We start from the raw sequence: 19,075 nt of genomic DNA, 5'->3' as shown, positions 1-19,075 counted from the left end.
TTGAACTTTAATATATGAAATACTAGTACTAGTAATTTATGAAAAACTTGTATGAGTATTTCAAGCAAAATAACAAAAATTGACCTTTTTCAAGTGATGTCCAAACACAACTTCGTCAACTTTTTTTAACTTCAATTAATAATCAGTTAATAGTTTTAAACCTTTTCTTCAACCGAGTAGTTTAGACGCCTTTTCTTAAAACTAAAATCAATACTCTCTTTTTCAACTCCAACTAGATATTGTCTAAATGTCTATTCCATTTGAAATGCCATAAAGGATTGATCCCGTTTCAGAAGTGATCTGATAACAAATGAGATTTTTGAGGCAATACCACTTTGAAAGCCGCCATATAAAGATTGTAACACTAAAAGTAAGTCTAATTGATACCAGCTATGGTTGAAATACCAAGAGGTATTACAATTCATCATTATCTTCATCCTACAAAGGTTATAACATAACACTTTCGCCCAGAAACGAAGCAAAATAGGGAAAGAACAAGGAAACAGGTAATGTGGTGGAGAAAGTGAAAACACTATTATCCCTTTGTTGAGGTTAAGGTAGTTAGTCAGAAGATAAATATGTATAGATCTCCAATTACCACCAAAAATGTGGAATTTCCAAAAATCTTTTTCTTCTATAATGGTGGTGCCCATGCCGCTTGCGGGCACCTCGACTATCCCGCCGATACCTGCAGCCTTTCCACCAGCACATGTACTGGATAACTCTGTCCCATGGAATCTCAAAACATCTTACAAGTATCCTTTAGTGATTGCCTCTTCCAATTCTTGAAATTCCCAAGCATCGTCCGATGTATACTCTCCTGTGAGGTAAAGAAAGCACAATTAGCTAAAGTACTGAACAAGTACTTGTAGGTATCAAGATTGGGTTCGGCTTGTGGAATTCAAGACCTAGATTCAGATAAAAGGTCTGCCGTGTTAATAGGTGCAAGATTCAGGCTGTAATACTACAAATCTACAATATCATTGTTATATACAAAGCCTCTCTTATCTCTTGATGTTCTAGATAAAGGGAACCCCATTCCGCAACTATTTTGAGATGTAAAACGAGACAACCAAAGACTTTCAGCAACTTTCTCTAAATAACTGAATTTAAAATAACAGTGTCTTACCTATTGAATCTCGTCGTAAAGCTGTCAAGTGAGCGCAACTGCAAGTAAGAAATTCAGCTTGGGTTTGAATCCACTTAGAAAAACAATAAGAATCAAAAAGAAATTATGCATCACTCAAATATTTGTCATTTCTCATCATCTATCACAGAATTAAAACAATTATTATCTTTATATGGTACCTGCCAAGAGCTTTCCCGAAGTCTGCACAAAGTGATCGGACATAGGTACCTTTTGAGCATCTTAATCGGAAAATCACATTCTGTCTGGCAATTTAAAAAAGGAAAAAACAAGAAGAAAAAAGAGAAGTATCTTCAGTGTGATTTCGCAAAGTGAAAAGCCAACTTTCATGGAGTGACAACCTTCAGCAACAAAAATACTTGCTCACGTCAACACATGTAAACTACAAGCATTTCTGTCCCAAATATGTCTTATGTTGCTTCACATGAAAGAATGTCCGACATATAGACGTTCATGCACTTCAAGAAATACTAGAAGAGTTCAACAAAATAACCTGTCATCTAAACTCCGCTTCACGTCAAATTCGAAAATCGAAATCCTCCTCGGTGAAAGTTCGATGCTTTCTCCTCTTCTTGCTTTGTCATACATCTTTTCACCACCAACCTATCATAAGTATACGGAGTCTAATAAGTAGCAACACTATACTAAACCCCATTCATGCCTTGGTCACCCAAAAGAAATTCTGATGAAGCTGACAAAAAAGGGAAGAGCTTAAGAACCTATTAAAGAAAAGATAAAATCACTCAGTCTCTGCATTGCATGGACTGAAGATATAGCTGGAGTTGATTCAACACACTTTCTTTTCACGTGATTGCTAAATATCATGACTTGAACAAAATTAAGCATATGAAAATCCTGGTTTGAGGAAGTGTTTTATTTGGTATCAATAATTTCATTCCTCCGGGTAAGAAAGTGTTGTAATAATTCTACATAATCAAAATATGCAGAGGAACAATTTATATTCGGCATAATAAAAAATTGGAGGAACGGAAGTGCTGCAACAAAAATTAACATACTTTGATTGCTGAGAACATCGGAGGGACTTGCCATATCTCTCCATAAAAGGATGCTGCTGTTTTCTTTATGTCCTCGTCCTTGATATGCTCCCATGGCTCTCGTTGCATAACCTGAGTATTACAAAATCCAAACTTCATAAGTAAGATGAAACCTGGGGCAAAAAAATAACTACATCGTGTTTGTGTAGCATCAACTAGTGAGAGCGTGTAGACTTTATTCAAGTTAACTTTATCACGAAATTTCTCATCTTGCCATCTTAATTTGTGTTGCGATGGATGTGTGGGCATACCAGGAGAGATAGGATTAGGAATGATGATATCCGGGACAAGGTGGGAGTGGCCTCGGTGGAGGATAAGATGCGAGAGGCGAGGCTGAGATGGTTCGGACATGTACAGAGGAGATGCACTGATGCTCCAGTGCGGAGGTGTGAGAGATTGGCTATGGACGGTTTCAGGAGAGGTAGAGGTAGGCCAAAGAAGTATTGGGGGAAGGTGATTATACGGGATATAACGCAGGTGCAGCTTACTGAGAGCATAACCTTAGATAGGCGGTTATGGAGGACACGAATTAGGGTAGATGGTTAGTATGTAGTTGAGTGTTGTCCTACTTACACTTTCATACTAGTATCGTAGTAGTATTCTCGTATTTCGACTATCTGTTGCCTCTTGTACTTCGTTTATTGTATTAGTTTGCAGTTACTGTTACTTTATTCATAATGCTTAGCTATAGTATTTTGTCATTGCTTCTTTTCTTTCGGCATTTCTTATCTGACCCCTTTTTGTCATGCTTTCTCTTGAGACGAGGGTCTTTCGGAAACAGCCTCCCTACCTCCCACGGTAGGGGTAAGGTCTGCGTACACTCTACCCTCCCCAGACCCCACTTGTGGGATTACACTAGGTATCTTGTTGTTGCCATCTTAATTTGTGTCACTGATGATTAGATGAGACTTCTTTTGAGGTGAAAATAGCCACATGGTCCAGATTTATCTTAAGAGTTATAACTTCAAAAGCAAATAAATACCGGGGAATCTGCATCCCAGGTAGAGGTGGCCTCCCCCAAACGGAAGATTCCACTGTAGCCCTTCATCATACCCTGATAGCTGCCAAGAACAATTCAACTTCAGGAAAATTTACCAAATAACTGTATCCAGAGACTAAAAGAAACTTTTCTTTTGATAAGTAAGAGACTAAAAGAAAATGTCCATAGACATGTATAAGTTCTATTAAGACAAAGGGGAAAATTAGCAGGAATAAGAAACATTCATGAAATTTCAAGAACCCTGAAATCACCCTCAGTTAAATCAACTAAAAACTTTATTACCTGTCCACGATCTTTGTAGCTTTGCCAACACATACAATCAATAAGCCAGTTGCCATAGGATCAAGTGTTCCAGCATGGCCCACCTGCAAAAAATAATTTGAAGGACAAGGTGGTAATAAAATGGCACGAAATACCTCACTTCAATTCAGTTTGAAAGTGAAAAATGTTTCCAATCACGTGAATATAAGCATAAAGCACCCTCAAATAAATACATAAGACAAGAACAACTGCCCCGTGTCCTGATAGAGTGGGACTAGTTTTTTGTAGAAACAGAAGTTTTTTCTAATGTCTTCAATTTAAAATGAAGAGTTGGAAAAGTTCCTTTTAAAACCATGTTCAAGCTCCTTTTTCAAATGTAAAAGCTCTATAAACCCAGCATGGATATAACCAAAGTACAGACTCAGGCTTTTAAAGTGAAAACACTACCAGAAAAAAATTATCTTGAGATATTCTTACAGCGAGTTTGCATACTATTTCTCCAAGACCATAACCCCTAGATTCTGGTTAGGAGAGATGTACCTTTTTCACTTTTGTTAGCCGACGCAACTTTCCACAAACAGTGAAAGAAGTCCAACCTGTAAGGCAATTCAGACTACTAGTTACAAAACAAAGAAGAAAACCAAGCTTTTTACAACTAAATTTCCCGACATGCAAGAGCTTCCAAACCTTGGTTTGGCTTTACGATTTTAGATCAGCAGAGACATGATTCATAAATTATATCTACGGCATATGATACTAAATTCTGTTTTTATGTGAATATATTTTGCCTGAGAATGTAGAATTCCTTTTAGTGAGCTTTGTGATGCACAACACTATAACAAATGAGTTTCTTGAGCAGTTTCCATTATGCACATATCACACTTCCAAACAAGTTTTACTTATTTCTGACTCTAAAGACTCCCTGAGTAGACCTCCCATTTCAAAAATTAAACAACAAAATGTACTCGAACTTCTCAAGCATTGCATAATGAATCTCTACTCTGTCAATCCAACTTGCAATGCTTCTTGTTAGAAACTCAAAACACCTAACATTGACTTCACATGAGAACTTACATTTCTAAATAAGAAAAATGAACATTCTTAACAAGAATAAATTTAAGAGTTGTGACGAAATCAGGAGCTCAAACTCACCTTTCGGTTTGTTCACTAATACCACCGTCCCACCCGGACTATCCCATTTAGGAGGAAGCCCTGTACTCCTAGTCGCTAAAAACGGCTCAGCACTAACAACACCACTTTCCTTATTTGGAACCTTCTTCAAACACTTAAAGAACTCTTCCACTTTCTTTTCCGCTACATCAACTTTAACTTGCTCCTTAGTTTCACTCACACCCTTTTCTTCTTCCTCAAAAAAGATCAAATTTTTATCAACCCCATCATCAATAGCCCTTGCTATTATACTTTCCCTTTTCCCCACTTTCTTTCTACTCTTCTTTACATTCTCATTCGACTCCCCCGGTTCAAGAAAAGCCTTATCAAAACACTGATCAGGAAAATACTTCTTTTCCAATTGATAAACCATCTTATAATGCTTATCTTTCTCCCAAGGATAAGCAAAATTATCATAAAAGTACAACTCTTCTTCCTTCTTGTGCAATGTACGTAGCTCCACAACTTCTTGCTTTAACTCAACAAACTCATTATCCTTATCCCTGTTATTCTCCTCATCATCAGAATCAGACCCACCAAACATTCTTTTCCTTCTCTTATTATAATATTTCCTTTTCCCTTTATCCATTTTCACAATACCCGAATTGGGTTCCTCAGAAGATGATTTAGAATTCAGTTTTCTTTCGACCCAATCGTCGAACCCGAGTTCTGAACCGGGTTCGGGTTCGGGTTGGGAATCAGTAGGTTTAGAATTGGGAAGGAAGCGTTGTTGTTGGATAGTTGAAGGGCGGGAGATAATCATTTCGTATTGAAGTGGATAAGGAGTTGAAGTTGTAGAGAAAAAGTGGGATTTGAGCTTTGAGGGAAAGAAGATAATGGCGCGAGGTTTAGAGAAGGAAGACATGGATTTGGAGTGGAGGAACATGAGAGACATGCGAGGAATTACTGCTGACTGAGCCATTGCTGGCGTTTTCGGGGAGTTGCAGTGAGTTTTTTCCTCTTTTGTATACTCTTTCCTGGTTAAAATTTAAAAGAAAATGATGAAAATAGTCCCTAATGTTTGAGGGTAGTTTAAAAATGGGAAAAGGGTCAAATTTATACTCCAAGTATGATTTATAGTTTAAATTTATTCTCCGTTAAAGTTTGGGATCAAATTTGTCCTCTCTATCAAAGTTTAGGATCAAATTTGCCCTCCAAGTATGACTTATAGTTTAAATTTGCTCTCCGTCAAAGTTTGGGTTTAAATTTGCCCTCCCCGTTAGGATACTTGATGAATTTGGATGGAAGCCTGACTTGGACTCCACAACACAAAAATTAGCCACGTTGAATCCACATAGGCTCCACGTAATCTCCCAATCCCAATTCTCTTTTGAAAAAAAAAAAAAAGTGCCCCTGCAACATTTGTTTTGTCATAGTGAAGGTTTCTTCACGAACTCTTAAGAGCATTTCTGAACAGATGAAAACATTTTTTCTCAGAATACATTCCTAAACATATACCGAAAATAAGATCAGAAAAGTTATAATCCTGCAAAATTGATAACAAGACAACAAAATAAATTTGTGCAGTTCAGCTTTGAAAATTCATTTTCAGTTCTCTTCAACGAAAATCCATTTTCAGTTCTCTTAAATAGTTTTTGAGAGCTTCTGACAGGGAAAATACTAACTCCTTGAGAAAATACTAACTTGTAGACAAAAGTAGGTAATTTGACTAAACTGCCCCTAATTAAATGACTATTAGAATTTGATCACATAACACTTAATAGGGGCAAATCTGAAAAAATAAAGTTAATTATTTCTTAATTTGATAAGTCGACACTCTTTTTGACCCAAGAAAAAAAAAAAAAAAAAAAGGCTAAGAGGACACTATTTTTTATCCGGAGAGAGTACATATGAATAAGATTTATAATCTAAAAATATCACTAGCTTTTATTTTTATTTTTAAATAATTTTTAATAAGGAAAATAAGTGTTATATCACCACTAAGAGTTTGCAATCTATGAAACAAGGTACAATTATAAATTTCTTCCATCAATATTGAAAAAAATAATTTTCAAGTAGATTTAAAATGTATGTCGTAGAGCTTAAAACTTTCAGTTATGAATTTTTGCATTAACTTTCTTTATTGTTTAGTTAGTGAAGTAAGCATATCTCTGAGATTTAAAATTTAAATAATTTTATTTTTTTAATAATATTAAAAAATAATAAAATAGATTTTATGCACTTTTTTTTTACCTATAGCAATCAATTATTATTTAAATTAGGTAAAAAAAAATATTCATTTATTAAATCAAGAAACAATTAATCTTATATTTTCAGATTTGCCCCTATTAAATGTTATGTGATCAAATCTCAATGCCTATTTAATTAGGAATAGTTTAGTCAATTTATATTTTTTTTTTGGAGTGAGTAGTTTTTTAAGGCGTGTGTAAATGGTTAAGTGAACTTTTTTTTTTTTATGCGGAGGGAGTAGTACTTGAGAGACTAATTTGAACAAACCTCAAACATAAGGGATCATTTGCTATATACTACTCCATCCGGATCAAAAAAAGTATTCATTTAACTTTTTTTTCTTGGATCAAAAAGAACTCTACTATCAAATTAAGAAAAAAATGATTTTATTTTTCGCCCCCATTAAGTGTAATGTGATCAATCCTAATATCTATTTAATCAGGGACAGTTTAGTCATTATAATTATTGTTTTAGGAGCTAGAATTAGAAAAAGGCCTGTCTACATGCTGGTTTTCCGTCATTTAATTCAAATTTTGAGGGCATTTTTGTCCTTTTGGAGTGCTTTATTATAGTTTACGTGTCACTTAGAGCTGTATTGAACGGACATCTGTGTCTGGCTTTGTTACTCTTTCATCGCTCTCATTTTCCAGTGTTTCTTTAATTAAAACCCTAAGCCGTTTTCTGCTTGCTTATTTTTCCTGCTGAATTAAAAACCTTGCTTCATTGTTTGTGTTTAGTCTCAGTAAATTTTGGGATTTACAGTGGTCAGGTTAGTATTTTTTTTTCTTCTGTTTATGTTGCTTTCTTTCGTTTCTTCCTTTCACCTGGATTTGTTGACAGATAATGACTTTTGGTCTGGTCTTGTTGCTTTTCCTTTTAGTGTTTTTCACCAGAAGTTGAGAAAAGTTTTGTTTCTAAGTAGTTGCGACCTGCAATTGCACATTTTTTTACCAGAATTTGAATTTGACACTGCAAATTAGTTACATTTTGAGTTTCATTAGTGAAGTTATAATGGTACTACTGTTTAATATAGCAGAAATCACATTGTTATGATGCTGAATTTTCCTAGTAATTCCAGGGCATATGATCCTGCTGCGATTAAATTTAGACGACTTGATGCACTTATCAGTTTAAAGCAGGTGTGTGGGATAGCTAACTACTGAGCCACTTATGTCTGAAATATTTCTTTCTCACTTAAGAAACTGAAATTTGGTTCATTCTTATTGTCTTGTGACATGTCGAACCTCACAATGGAAGAGTTTGTGCACATACTTCCACGTCAGAGCACTTTAGAGGAAGTTCGAAATACAAGAGAGTGATGGGAGGCTCGGATGGGTCAGTTTCTCAGAAAGAAGTGAGTTATAGCTTATCCCACCATTAAAATTAGGCATGTCATATTATCTGTGATGTAGCTGTTTAAAAACATTTTTGGTATAATATATTATCTTGTTTAAAAGCTTTCTTGATAAAATTTGACACTGTGTGACCTCTGACATGATATTATCGGCTTCGAAAAAAGGTGTGACCTCTGATGATGAGTTTTGTTTATTGGCTTTGATTAAGTGACAGCAATGTCATAAATTTATCATACAATATTGACTACAGGAACTTGGTCATGTGACACCGATCGTTTAAAGGGGGGACAAAAAACACCCTTTTGATTTCTCCACTCGAAATTGAAGAGTTGCTGGAGTTTGCTTTCTTTCTTGGCGTTATATATAAAGCTTTCAATTTTATCTTTAAAAAGTCTATATTTTTATATCCAATTTTGTTTATTTTGGGTTTCTTCCTGTTCTTTTGGTTCTGTTTTGTCATAACTCATAATGTTGTAAAGATCCTGTTTCAATCTGCTGAATTGTTGACAACTGTTCTGGTGTTCCTCTTAGTAAAATAAGAGGAGGAGGATCATTGTTGCAAATTAATTGCCAATGAAGGTTTATAGGGATTTGGAGGAAAAAAAATGGTGTTTTAAATGGAATATGCTTTAGATACACTAATGTTGCAGCTGAAAGATGAGTTGTCACCAGATTTGGAGATTATTTATGTGGGTGTTTGAAGGCAGATTTAGAATTGAATGAACAAGAGGAAGTAGCACAGTTCTTGTGATAGAAACTAAGGTGTTTACCAACTTTCTTGTCTTGGATTTAATATAAACAAGTATTACCATGGCTTTTGCATGCATTTCTTATGGCCTTTGTTGCATTACATTTTGCCTGTTACAGCAACTCATGGTGTCAGGTTTCATAGGTCTTTGTGGTTGGCTTATGTATCAGCAAACAATTTGTTGATAAGGTTTATGAGGTGATTAATCCAGGTGAAAGATTTTTCTGATAAGGTTTAGGAGGCGATTAATCCAGGTGAAAACTATGTTTGGATTCAAGCTTACCACCTCATGGTGTTGCCTACTATGTTAAGGAAAAAATACAGTAGAATAAAAGTTGATTTTTCCCGTTATAGTCTTTTCCCATCATCCAAAAAATACTTGCAAAGCAACATTTCACAGAAGATGTGAAGTAGTTTTCTTGATTAGTTTGTTACTTCTTTAAGTGCTAGCTAGCCTTAGAAGGGCTTTCAAGTAACAAGCTGACATCTTCACTCAAATATGTAATTTTTATTCTCCTGGATAACTAGATCGACTGTTTAGAAGTTAAAGTTCTGGCTAGAAAGAATCAATTATGTTGTAGCTTCTTGTGACATAATTTAAGGTTCTTGCAGTGATCTAATTTGTCAGTAGTGGCTTCATGTGTGTTGACATGAATGCCAGCTACTCCTCCACGCCTACAATACAGAGGGAATAACTCCTGCAAGAAACAAAGATGTAGTACCAGGAGATACAAAGTAAATCTAGGGTAAATGCTTGTTCGTTTGGTGATTTCAATCCAAATAATATTTCATTTGATCAACATCTTTGCTAAATGGAATATACAACGAAACATTTGCTTTGTTGTTTTTCTCTGTTTTGGTTGTGTTCTTGTTTGCGTCTGACCATAGTTTGCCTGGACTGTCTATTGTCTTTCCTCTCTTTTTCCTTTTGAGAAATAAGCACCAACAAGTGATCTTACTTCACAACAGTTCAGCTACTCTTTTGCCAAACGCTTCTAAGAAGAACGCTGCACAGGGGCAAACTGCGGGACAAAAAATGCATCACCGTTTTCATTAAGTAAATAGTTTTCTCATATGTGATGTAATAATGCAGCCATGGATGTAAACAATATAACATTTGCCAACCATATAATATTTGTGAATCTATACTCTTATTCCGGAAGTGTGTAAATAATAATAATATCTGCCAATTAGCTAATAAGCAATATTGTCTAATTCATTGGATACTAGCTGAATCTATTAGCTAATAAGCAATATTGTCTAACTCGATTGTCATTGGGCCCGTGCAGCACGGGCCAACTCTGCCTAGTATAATCTCATAAATCTTTCCCTTACGCACCCCTTTTAATCCGATTGGAGGATCAAAGTTGCTAAAATATACTCTCCTGCTCCAGTAGTTAGATTGATTTTGAATTGCTAGCTTCCTTCTTTAAACAGTGGATGGCCTCAGAGAATTGGGCAAACGGTGACGAGTTAGAGCTGGTTAATGACGATGGGTTCGTCTACAAGCGTCGGAAAAGGTCTCAACTTGACCCGACTGTTACCGCTGCTCCGAAGCTACCAGATCCAGCGGTTGAGAAGAAGAATCGCCTGGAAAGGAAAAAAAGGGCGTTGCTGAAAATAAAAGAGAAATATGAAAAAGAGATCCAACAGTGGGAACTTCTATCAAACACCCTGAAGGCAATGCAGCAAAATGCAGAAACTCAACAACAGGAAACCGCCACAAATTCGCCTGACCCGCCGGCCACGTCATCTGATCCGACTTGCCTGCCACTTGTTGATCAGCTCCTTATTCAGGTAACTGAATGTTCCCTTTTCTTTTTCTTTTTTTATTTTGTTTTACATATGGATGTTATTTCCACTTTCCAGAGATGAAAATTACAGTTAGATAAGAAGAATAGTAGTATAAAATTTGGTCGAGTAGAATGATACTCCCTCCAGTTCATAATAAGTGTACACTTACATAATCAAGAAAGAATTAACTCTATTTTTCTCCCAAATTTACCCCTATTTAGATAAGTGAGTTAGGTATTACTCCCTCCGGATCAAAAAAAGAGTCCGCTAAGCCTTTTTTTCTTGGATCAAAAAAAGAGCCCACGTAGCAAATCAAGAAAGAATTAACCTTGTTTTTCCATATTTGCCCCTATTAAGTGTTATATGATCAAATCCCAATGCCTATTTAATTTGGGGTAGTTTAGTCAAATTACCTATTTTTGTTTAGAAGTTAGTATTTTCTTAAGGGGTGTGCAAATGGCTAAGTGGACTCTCTTTTTGATCCGGAGGGAGTACTATTTAATTAAGGGTAGTTTAGTCAAGATACCTATTTTTTTTCTAGGAATTAGTATTTTCTTAAGAGATGTGCAAAAGGGTAAGTAGACACTTATTGGGACATTCACCTCAGAAGAGCTGTACAAGATTGGGAATTGGGAAGTCTACTGGACCTACTAGCTAGGATTGAGGAATATACCATTGTGGGGAATCTTCCTGACACACTGAGATGGGGGAACCAAAACATCTTCACAGTTAGAGAGTGCTACTAGCAGCTTAGTATGCAGAATAATGATTCTGATATCTGTTCATGGAAGTTGATTTGGAAGACAAAGCTCCCAACCAAGGTTTTGTGCTTCAACTGGACCGTTTTGAAGGGAGCTTGCCTAACAGTAGATAATCTTAATAGAAGAAGACTTCAATTGGTTAACAGATGCTACATGTGCAAAGAAACCTTAGAAAATATTAACAATCTTAATAGAAGAAGACTTCAATTGGTTAACAGATGCTACATGTGCAAAGAAACCTTAGAAAATATTAACCATCTGTTTCTGCACTGCTCAGTAGCTACTGATCTTTGGAACATGTTTTTTTGCCTCCTCGGCTGAATTGGGTAATGCATATGCTTGTGAGGGGGAAGCTTACTCAAAGCTGGTGCCACTGGAGAGTTGACAAGGCCATCAAGAAGATATGGGAATGATTCCTGGAGCAATTTTTTGGTGGTTATGGAATGAAAGGAACAGTAGATGTTTTGATGGTATTTCAACTCCAAACTCTTCCCTCTGAGTAAAGTGTTTGTTTAGTCTCTTTAGATGGACTGAATTGACACCTGTAATTAGCAGTTTGTAAGTTTGTAAGCTCCCTAGACTTAGCCTAGCACTTTGTGTAGGGTCTTGCAACTTTACTTGTAACTCTTCTGTAAGTCACATCTACTTGATGCTTTTTGTTAATGAAACACATTACTTAATTAAAAAAAAGACACTTATTTATTTGCCTTCTGGGTCGAGCTCGTCGCACCAGGCTTGCCTAGTGCGGGTTACCTCTCCTGTGTGGTTTGTGAGCTATTGCACAGGAGCCGAGTTTACCCTGTGTGCACCCGAAGGGTAGCGGTTGCGGGTTCCCATGTCATCAAAAAAAAAAAAAGACTTATTTTGAATTGGAGGGAGTACTTATTAAAATTTGGAATCTTGTTTGCTTCAAAGTTTTCCTTGAAATTTTACTTGAAGTAATTGGTGTTTAAGGAAAAGTAGCAATATTCTCCAAAGTTCAGAAAATTTCATGATGTTTCTGAGAAGGAGTTGCACAATTTTTAGTTAAAACAAATGCTTTTCAATTAAAGCTGTCAAAGTCTTAGTTGTTAGCTCAAATGCTTTGTGTATGTTCAACATTAATGTATCGACCCCAATTTCAGAGAGTACTGGTTGGGAGCTCGCATCTGTAATTGGCAACATATGTGCCACTGCAGCTAAATTCGATTTTTTTTTTTTATGAATTACTTGGTACAGGTTGAAGCACAGGAGGCAGTAATTGGCAACATATCTAAACTGTGTGACATTGTGGAAGCCTTCTGTGATGCGCAAGAAGAAAAGAAGAAACAGTCCGTGTTGGACCTCCCAATTTGGGCACACACACCTAGTGACCTCATTTCTTCATTATGTGAAGATTGAGTGAGTGTCTGTAAGCTTGTGGAAAGCAAAAAAAGATGTCACTGTAAATTCAATTGTTCCCATAGGGTTAGTTGTTCATTTAGGAGGCAGGCTTTACAGTAAGTTGCTACTGGTGAAGTCTCTTTGGAGTAGTATGATAGCTTCATTTTAGTTATTGCTTAAAACCTAACATGATTCAAGTTACGCTATATTCTATTTGAGAATGATTGTAATTACAAACGACCAAGTCTGTTCAGTTTGTTGCGTAAGCATTGAAAGAAAGATTGCAATGTTCCATGAGCTCTGAACTACCTTTGCTACATAAATTCTGGATGTTTGTAGCTTCAGCCTCAATTTCGTCGAATGTGTTCATCTTGTTGAGAGTTTGTTTTGGGTGTTGAATGTCCTTGAAGATGGATAACTCTGCTACTCGCTTGCAAATGCGCCATATTCTTTGCTATCTACATATGCTTCTCTTCAGTTTATTGCTATAGTTATTCCTGGTGACTAATTATGCTGTGTTAGGGATAATCTATTTGCTTGTAATTAATTGATCAAGTGCCCTTTTTAAGATAACCAGTTACAATCCATCAAACAGAAATCCTTCCTTACGTGCATATTCTTCTGAGCGAGGATAAAAATGATAAGGCGCAATGTACAACAACTCTTGAAGTATTGTGATTCCGTAAATTTGCACATACTTGTAGGTTAAATGTAACCGTATGCTATAAAAGGATTTGACTGCTCAGGTCGCGAAGAAATGGATAATTCTCATGATCATTATTCTGAACAAATAAAATAACAGGGCGCAATGAAAGGTGAAAGAATACAGAGGGCTCCATCTTAGGAAAGCAGGTCATAGTTTCACTTTGATCCCAGAGTTTGAAGATCAATTTCATTGAGAAACGAAGGCATAACTTTAATTGGCTGGAAAGTGAAACCAGCACTGTGGCATGCGTCCTCCAGCTGCTTCACTTGTGAAGGTCCATCCGGACAAAAAACAACCACAGCCCCACCACTTCCTGTGAACTTGGAAGCAGCACCTACCCTTCGAGCAATTTCAATCATCTCTATATTCATAGCTCCAAGGGCATCATCTCCAAACATACGCCTGCATAGTCCAAACACAAAATTTAAGCATATTATATTACCCGCTTTATGTATAACAAATCGAGCAATATTTGAGTACATCAAAACTATGAAATATAAGTTGCAAAAGGCCATATGATAATCACTTTAGAGGAACCGAGGAACCTGTTAATCACTTGAATTTATTCTTTTTCCAGAAACAAAAGTTTAGATGGTCATATTCAGTCAATTTGCTAGTTTATGAATACCAAGTTTAACCAGGAAAGGGATGTAAAGAGCATGTGCCGGACATAAAATTGTTACAACTAATAACATGAAAATAAGCGGGACATGACACTACCAAAACAGGGTTTTGGGACGCCACTGAGCACATAAAAGATATTAACAAATGTCCTCCTGATCAATCTAACCAGATTGGACATATTTTACCTTCTCAGGTCAAAATTATGATTCATGAGGGCTGTCAGCTTATTGTAATCCTTCTCAAGAAGAGCTTTACGTCCCTCCACCGCTATGTTTGCAACCTCTTCCATGGTTGATCTTATAAATTCATCACCGTCTAACCATCTTTGTCGAACTGTACTATGCACCTGCATTGGGAAAAAAGCATCATCTATATTTTGTAATAACTGTCATCAAAGTAATTCTTAGAGACAAAGAAAGGGCCTAAATTAATCTGGACACTGATATTCACATTTCCTTGAGAACCTGCTACAATCGTTTTTTTTTCTTCCATTGGCTGGAGAAATATTCAATAAAATACTGGAAAAATGTAAGAGGTACTCCGTTAAAGAATGCTGAAAATAAAGGGCCTGCCTCATGGACTACACGCCTACATCGACACTCCTTGTCTAATTCTTTTTGATGAACTCTCCTTGTCTAATTCTTTTCACTTTCCTTCTTGGGTGAAGTGAACCAAAAATGGCACTGTAATATTTTAACCCATTGCATGCTAAAGCAAATAAAACTTAGTCACTTGGTTCGAAGAATCTTTGAGCCAGACACCAGAAAGATTTTTCACGCTCACATTCTGCACATTAAATACTCACCTTTCCAGAATCACTGGGATTTTCTGCATAGATCAGATAAAGAGGTGGGAGAAGATCAACATCGATTGGTGTATATATACCATGACCTAATTTATCCATGTGATTCTTACCAAAATCCTGCAAAATAAAGGTTAAAAGATGAACATACAATATTAACTTTACAACTATGGCAAGCGTAGTTCTGCCAAGTATCATGCTGATACATGTAAAAGAAAAAAAAAAAAGTATCACACATACACACCATATATACAACGCCTCCATACACCTGAGCCACTCTATCTTGAAGACCTGCAACAATTCCAAGTTCCTTCTCTGCATTAAGGACAAGGTTCGGCCTTACCTCAACTTTGATTAGATGTCTGACTTTGTAAAAGTCAAGAAGGCAACTCAGTGCAGCACTTACAATTGCACTAGAACCTGAAAGCCCTGTCTGAGATGTGGAAAGTATTTGATATATCAATCAAACTTTTTCAACATGAGATAAATCAAATCTTTTGTTCATCTTAGTAATGATATAGCAGTGACATATCCAGATCATGATCATTGAAGTAGTGCGATGTAACTTTTATTATGATTGAAACAAGCATGTGTGTAACTCTAATTTATTTGCATAGCTAAAATTCAGAAGGTAGTATGTAAAGTTTTATGCCTAGGGCTAAGTCCAAGGTGTAGGTTTTTATTGTGCTTGATTGACATTAAGGAAATGTTTTACTCGACTTAGTCATTTTAAACCTAGGAGAAAACATCTTCGACACTAAACAATAGGATCATATAAACAGAAGTAACTCACTCTAAATTAAAGATATTTCCTCTTGTATTTTTAACTGAGTGTCCTCCTGGAACTCAAGCAAAACTATAAGAGGGATAGCGAAACCACCTCCAAAATCTTGAAGCATGGAGGCTGAGCTGCTCGTTAATTGGCAGACTGACCCAGCTGAAGCTTCTTTGAGATTGATTCAGTAAACAATCAACTAAAGCTTGACCACACTTTCAGTCTTAGTATAATAATGAGGCTAGCTCAAGCCAATTGGATGAGCAAATAGGAATATACAGAGAAAAACAAAGACGTCTGAACTAGATTAGCCAGCTCAGTTGAACTTTCTTTAGATTGTAAGAATCCTCTGCACAAAAAACTTGACTTATTTTTGCCTGATACATCGAGGTGAGGATCATCATGATCACTTCAAAAATGTTGGGCTCAAAATTGAAGCAATGAGCACAACAGATAAAATGTGATGGCTTCCGAATCTATAAATCATAGTGCAAGGACTAACCCAACTAGTTAAGAAAATAAGAAAAAAACGTTTCACCCTTAATACTAAGTATGGAAAACATAGATGCTTGCAACTGATTATCTATTATCTTTTAGTTTAAATCTAGAATCAATTCTTTTGTTTTAAAAATTAAACTTCACATTGCTAGGCTTTTTTCACTTGATACAAAAAGCTGAAACATGTTTTACGATATAAACTAGCAAAATGTTTCAAGCCAAAGAGAATTTAGTAACATAATGAAGAGTACCAAGTATGATACCAAACCACAAAAATCGAACCATCTAAGGTCAGATAAATCTTGCAATGTTAGGCTCTACCTGGCGGGGAATGTTAGTATCATACGAGAGAGTGAAATTCCCATCATGTAAGGTGATGTTGTTTTCCTTGCAATAGTTGTGAAATATTTTAACTATTGCCATAAGTAAACGCACTCCTCCATAGTATCCCTCATTCTGCAACCTGTTCACCTGTCAGACAACAAACATGAGCATATTGTTAATAAGTCAAATCAATCAAACTGCTACAAAGATCCACATAGAATGAAAAAAGGAGCTAAATTTGCCATCTTAATTGAGCAAAAACTGATATTTCAGATCAGAATTGGCAAATCATGATTAATTCATCATCAATAGAGCATAGTGTGTACGAACTTGCTTAATGCACTTAACTCTATAATCTAGAAGAGCTATAGTGGCTTGTAACGGAGAATTCAACAATAACTATATTAAGTTGCATTATAGAAGGATCAATACTTAATTTTTTTAAGCTAAACTACATCAGGGGTTGGCGTGGTGGCAATTGACTTGAGCCTTGGGGTGCTCCCTTTCAAGGTCTTAAGTTTGAAACCCACTGGGTGCAAACAATTTCTGAGGGCCATCGGACTGGAGAAACCCTGAATTACCCGTGGTGCACTTGCGGGAAAATCCTTGCCGAGGGCCTGTGCACCCCCGGGATTAGTCGGGGCTCAAAGAGACTCGGACACCCGGCGCTAATAAAAAAATAATTAAAAAAATATATAAGTGTCTATATACAATAATACTTAAACTCTGTTAGCTCCTCTAGTCTAGATGGCACATATAAGCAATTATTACAACTCTTAAATATAAAATTTAACGACAAAAACTAGCCTATAATAATATGCAGTATGAGAAATCGTTGATGGTCAAAGACGATATAGCTTTAACTTGCCTCGACTGGTGTATGATCGATCAATCAATCATCTACATCTCAATCCCAAATTGAAAAGCCCATACTTTGTGTATAAACACCCCATTTAGCCCACATTTGTGTATAAACACCTTTTCTACACTTGATACAAGGTTGATACATTATGTATAATGCTTTGCCCCCAGGCATAATATTGTAAATTTCCAAAGCTGTATATTTTTGAAAATTTCCCAATATAAAAATAGTTGTAATACATGAACAAAGGAAAAGTATTATACCAGGTGAGAAATTGAATTGAATTGGACGAGATCATGAGAAGGATGAGGAACAATAACAAGATCTTGTGAAGGCTGTAAACCAACATTAGCAAAAAAGTTTCCAAGACTGAAAGAAATTGTGTTCCCAAAATAAACATCGCTAGGGTTTCCAAGCAATCCAACTCTAGCATAAGACTTGTGTTCGATCACACCTGATTGTTTCTCCATTCTTGCTACTGTTAGTGAAGAAATTATAACGGCATTTGGATCAGTAGTTGTAAATAAATATCGTAATCTCTAGATCTAATAGCGGAATTGATGTTTTAATGTAATTGGAAGGCAAAATCCTGAATTTGATTGACGAGATTCAGGTAATCCCACCGTGACGTGGCAATTCCAGCTTTTTCGGTTTCTATCGTCGTCTTTTTTTAGTACTATAAAAATAGTCAATTGGATGTGTGTTTTAGAATTTTGTTTATTATTTCAATTTTAGGATACAAAAATTTACTTCTTTTTTTTTCAAATAAAATTCTTATCCAATTTACTTTTAACTTTAGTTTTAAATACTTCTTTTTCAACCGCAACTAAATATTTATCCAGACTATTACAAATTGTGATATGTTGACTAATATAAACATACTTGCACCCTAAGTTTTATAATTTTATGGGTCTTTCCAGTTTCCATAGACAATATTGACTATAATTATTTCTGTTTAGTCAGGTAAGTTTCAATCTTGTAAAATACTCCCTCCGTCTCATAATAAGTGTCATCTTAGCAAAAACAAAAACACGCATATTAAGAAATTAATAATGCAATGCGAAGTTTACCAAATTACCCCTATATAATAAAATAAACTACTTTTATCTTTTTTATTAGAGCATGCACAAGAAGTAAACCTTTTGACATTAAAAATCCAACAATATCAAGTTAATATGTGACTTTTTCAATCATTATATAGATGTTACTTTATTGTCTAAGGATAGAATTAGAAAAAAACTATTAATTTATGTTTTAGTTTCCTAAGATGACACTTATTATGGGATAAATTTTTTTGACTAAAGTGACACTTATTATAGGACGGAGGGAGTATATGCGTTTTATGAGGGACTAATTCCCGTTTCACTATCCAAATATCATGAAGCAAGAACTCTTTTTGTCTAAATTTTCTTTCAATCTTTCATTTTGGATCTAAGTATTACTAATCAGGGCCCAATCAACCGAACCCGTTGCACGGGACAAAGGCTTCTTCTTCTCTCGGTTAAACTGGGACAATTTGCAATTGGCCTTCTTCTGGGGTGGTTTTAATTTCTGTCCCTCACATTGCTGGTCTTTAATTTTTGTCCTTATCTTAAAATACCCCGAGCTTTTGGGTTCGAACCCCAGCTCACTAAAAAAAAA

At 35.8% G+C, this 19,075-nt stretch overlaps 3 protein-coding genes across 8 annotated transcripts; 1 reads left to right on the top strand and 2 right to left on the bottom strand.

Moving 5' to 3' along the window:
- Nucleotides 1-350: 350 nt before the first annotated feature.
- Nucleotides 351-5,619, bottom strand: LOC132622332 (uncharacterized). The gene is made up of 9 exons (XM_060336922.1): nucleotides 4,616-5,619; nucleotides 4,004-4,059; nucleotides 3,485-3,567; nucleotides 3,185-3,263; nucleotides 2,164-2,274; nucleotides 1,641-1,750; nucleotides 1,309-1,392; nucleotides 1,130-1,167; nucleotides 351-820 (listed from the first exon to the last, which is right to left on the bottom strand). Exons 1-9 carry the CDS (start codon nucleotides 5,553-5,555, stop codon nucleotides 750-752), a joined length of 1,572 nt encoding a protein of 523 aa, XP_060192905.1. The 5' UTR covers nucleotides 5,556-5,619; the 3' UTR covers nucleotides 351-749.
- A 1,789-nt stretch (nucleotides 5,620-7,408) lies between these two features.
- Nucleotides 7,409-13,135, top strand: LOC132622556 (uncharacterized). 6 transcript variants are annotated; one of them, XR_009575931.1, is made up of 6 exons: nucleotides 7,409-7,592; nucleotides 7,902-7,962; nucleotides 8,081-8,177; nucleotides 10,364-10,723; nucleotides 11,762-11,951; nucleotides 12,700-12,837. XR_009575931.1 is itself a non-coding variant. In XM_060337169.1 (5 exons), exons 3-5 carry the CDS (start codon nucleotides 8,142-8,144, stop codon nucleotides 11,759-11,761), a joined length of 399 nt encoding a protein of 132 aa, XP_060193152.1. In that variant the 5' UTR covers nucleotides 7,411-7,592; nucleotides 7,902-7,962; nucleotides 8,081-8,141; the 3' UTR covers nucleotides 11,762-11,893. The 6 variants fall into 6 exon arrangements, 4 of the variants coding, with proteins under 4 accessions (XP_060193152.1, XP_060193149.1, XP_060193151.1 ...); XR_009575933.1 differs by having other exon boundaries at nucleotides 7,410-7,592; nucleotides 11,835-11,951; XM_060337169.1 differs by lacking the exon at nucleotides 12,700-12,837 and having other exon boundaries at nucleotides 7,411-7,592; nucleotides 11,759-11,893.
- A 406-nt stretch (nucleotides 13,136-13,541) lies between these two features.
- LOC132622457 (glucuronokinase 1-like) lies at nucleotides 13,542-18,108 on the bottom strand. The gene is made up of 6 exons (XM_060337064.1): nucleotides 17,698-18,108; nucleotides 16,570-16,719; nucleotides 15,220-15,408; nucleotides 14,979-15,095; nucleotides 14,359-14,519; nucleotides 13,542-13,951 (listed from the first exon to the last, which is right to left on the bottom strand). Exons 1-6 carry the CDS (start codon nucleotides 17,902-17,904, stop codon nucleotides 13,705-13,707), a joined length of 1,071 nt encoding a protein of 356 aa, XP_060193047.1. The 5' UTR covers nucleotides 17,905-18,108; the 3' UTR covers nucleotides 13,542-13,704.
- Between the last annotated feature and the right edge of the window lie 967 nt (nucleotides 18,109-19,075).

Source organism: Lycium barbarum, chromosome 12 (assembly GCF_019175385.1).
Source record: "Lycium barbarum isolate Lr01 chromosome 12, ASM1917538v2, whole genome shotgun sequence".
NCBI lineage: Eukaryota > Viridiplantae > Streptophyta > Magnoliopsida > Solanales > Solanaceae > Lycium > Lycium barbarum.
The sequence above is the reverse complement of the archived record's forward strand: the minus strand, read 5'-3'. Positions and strand labels throughout refer to the sequence as shown.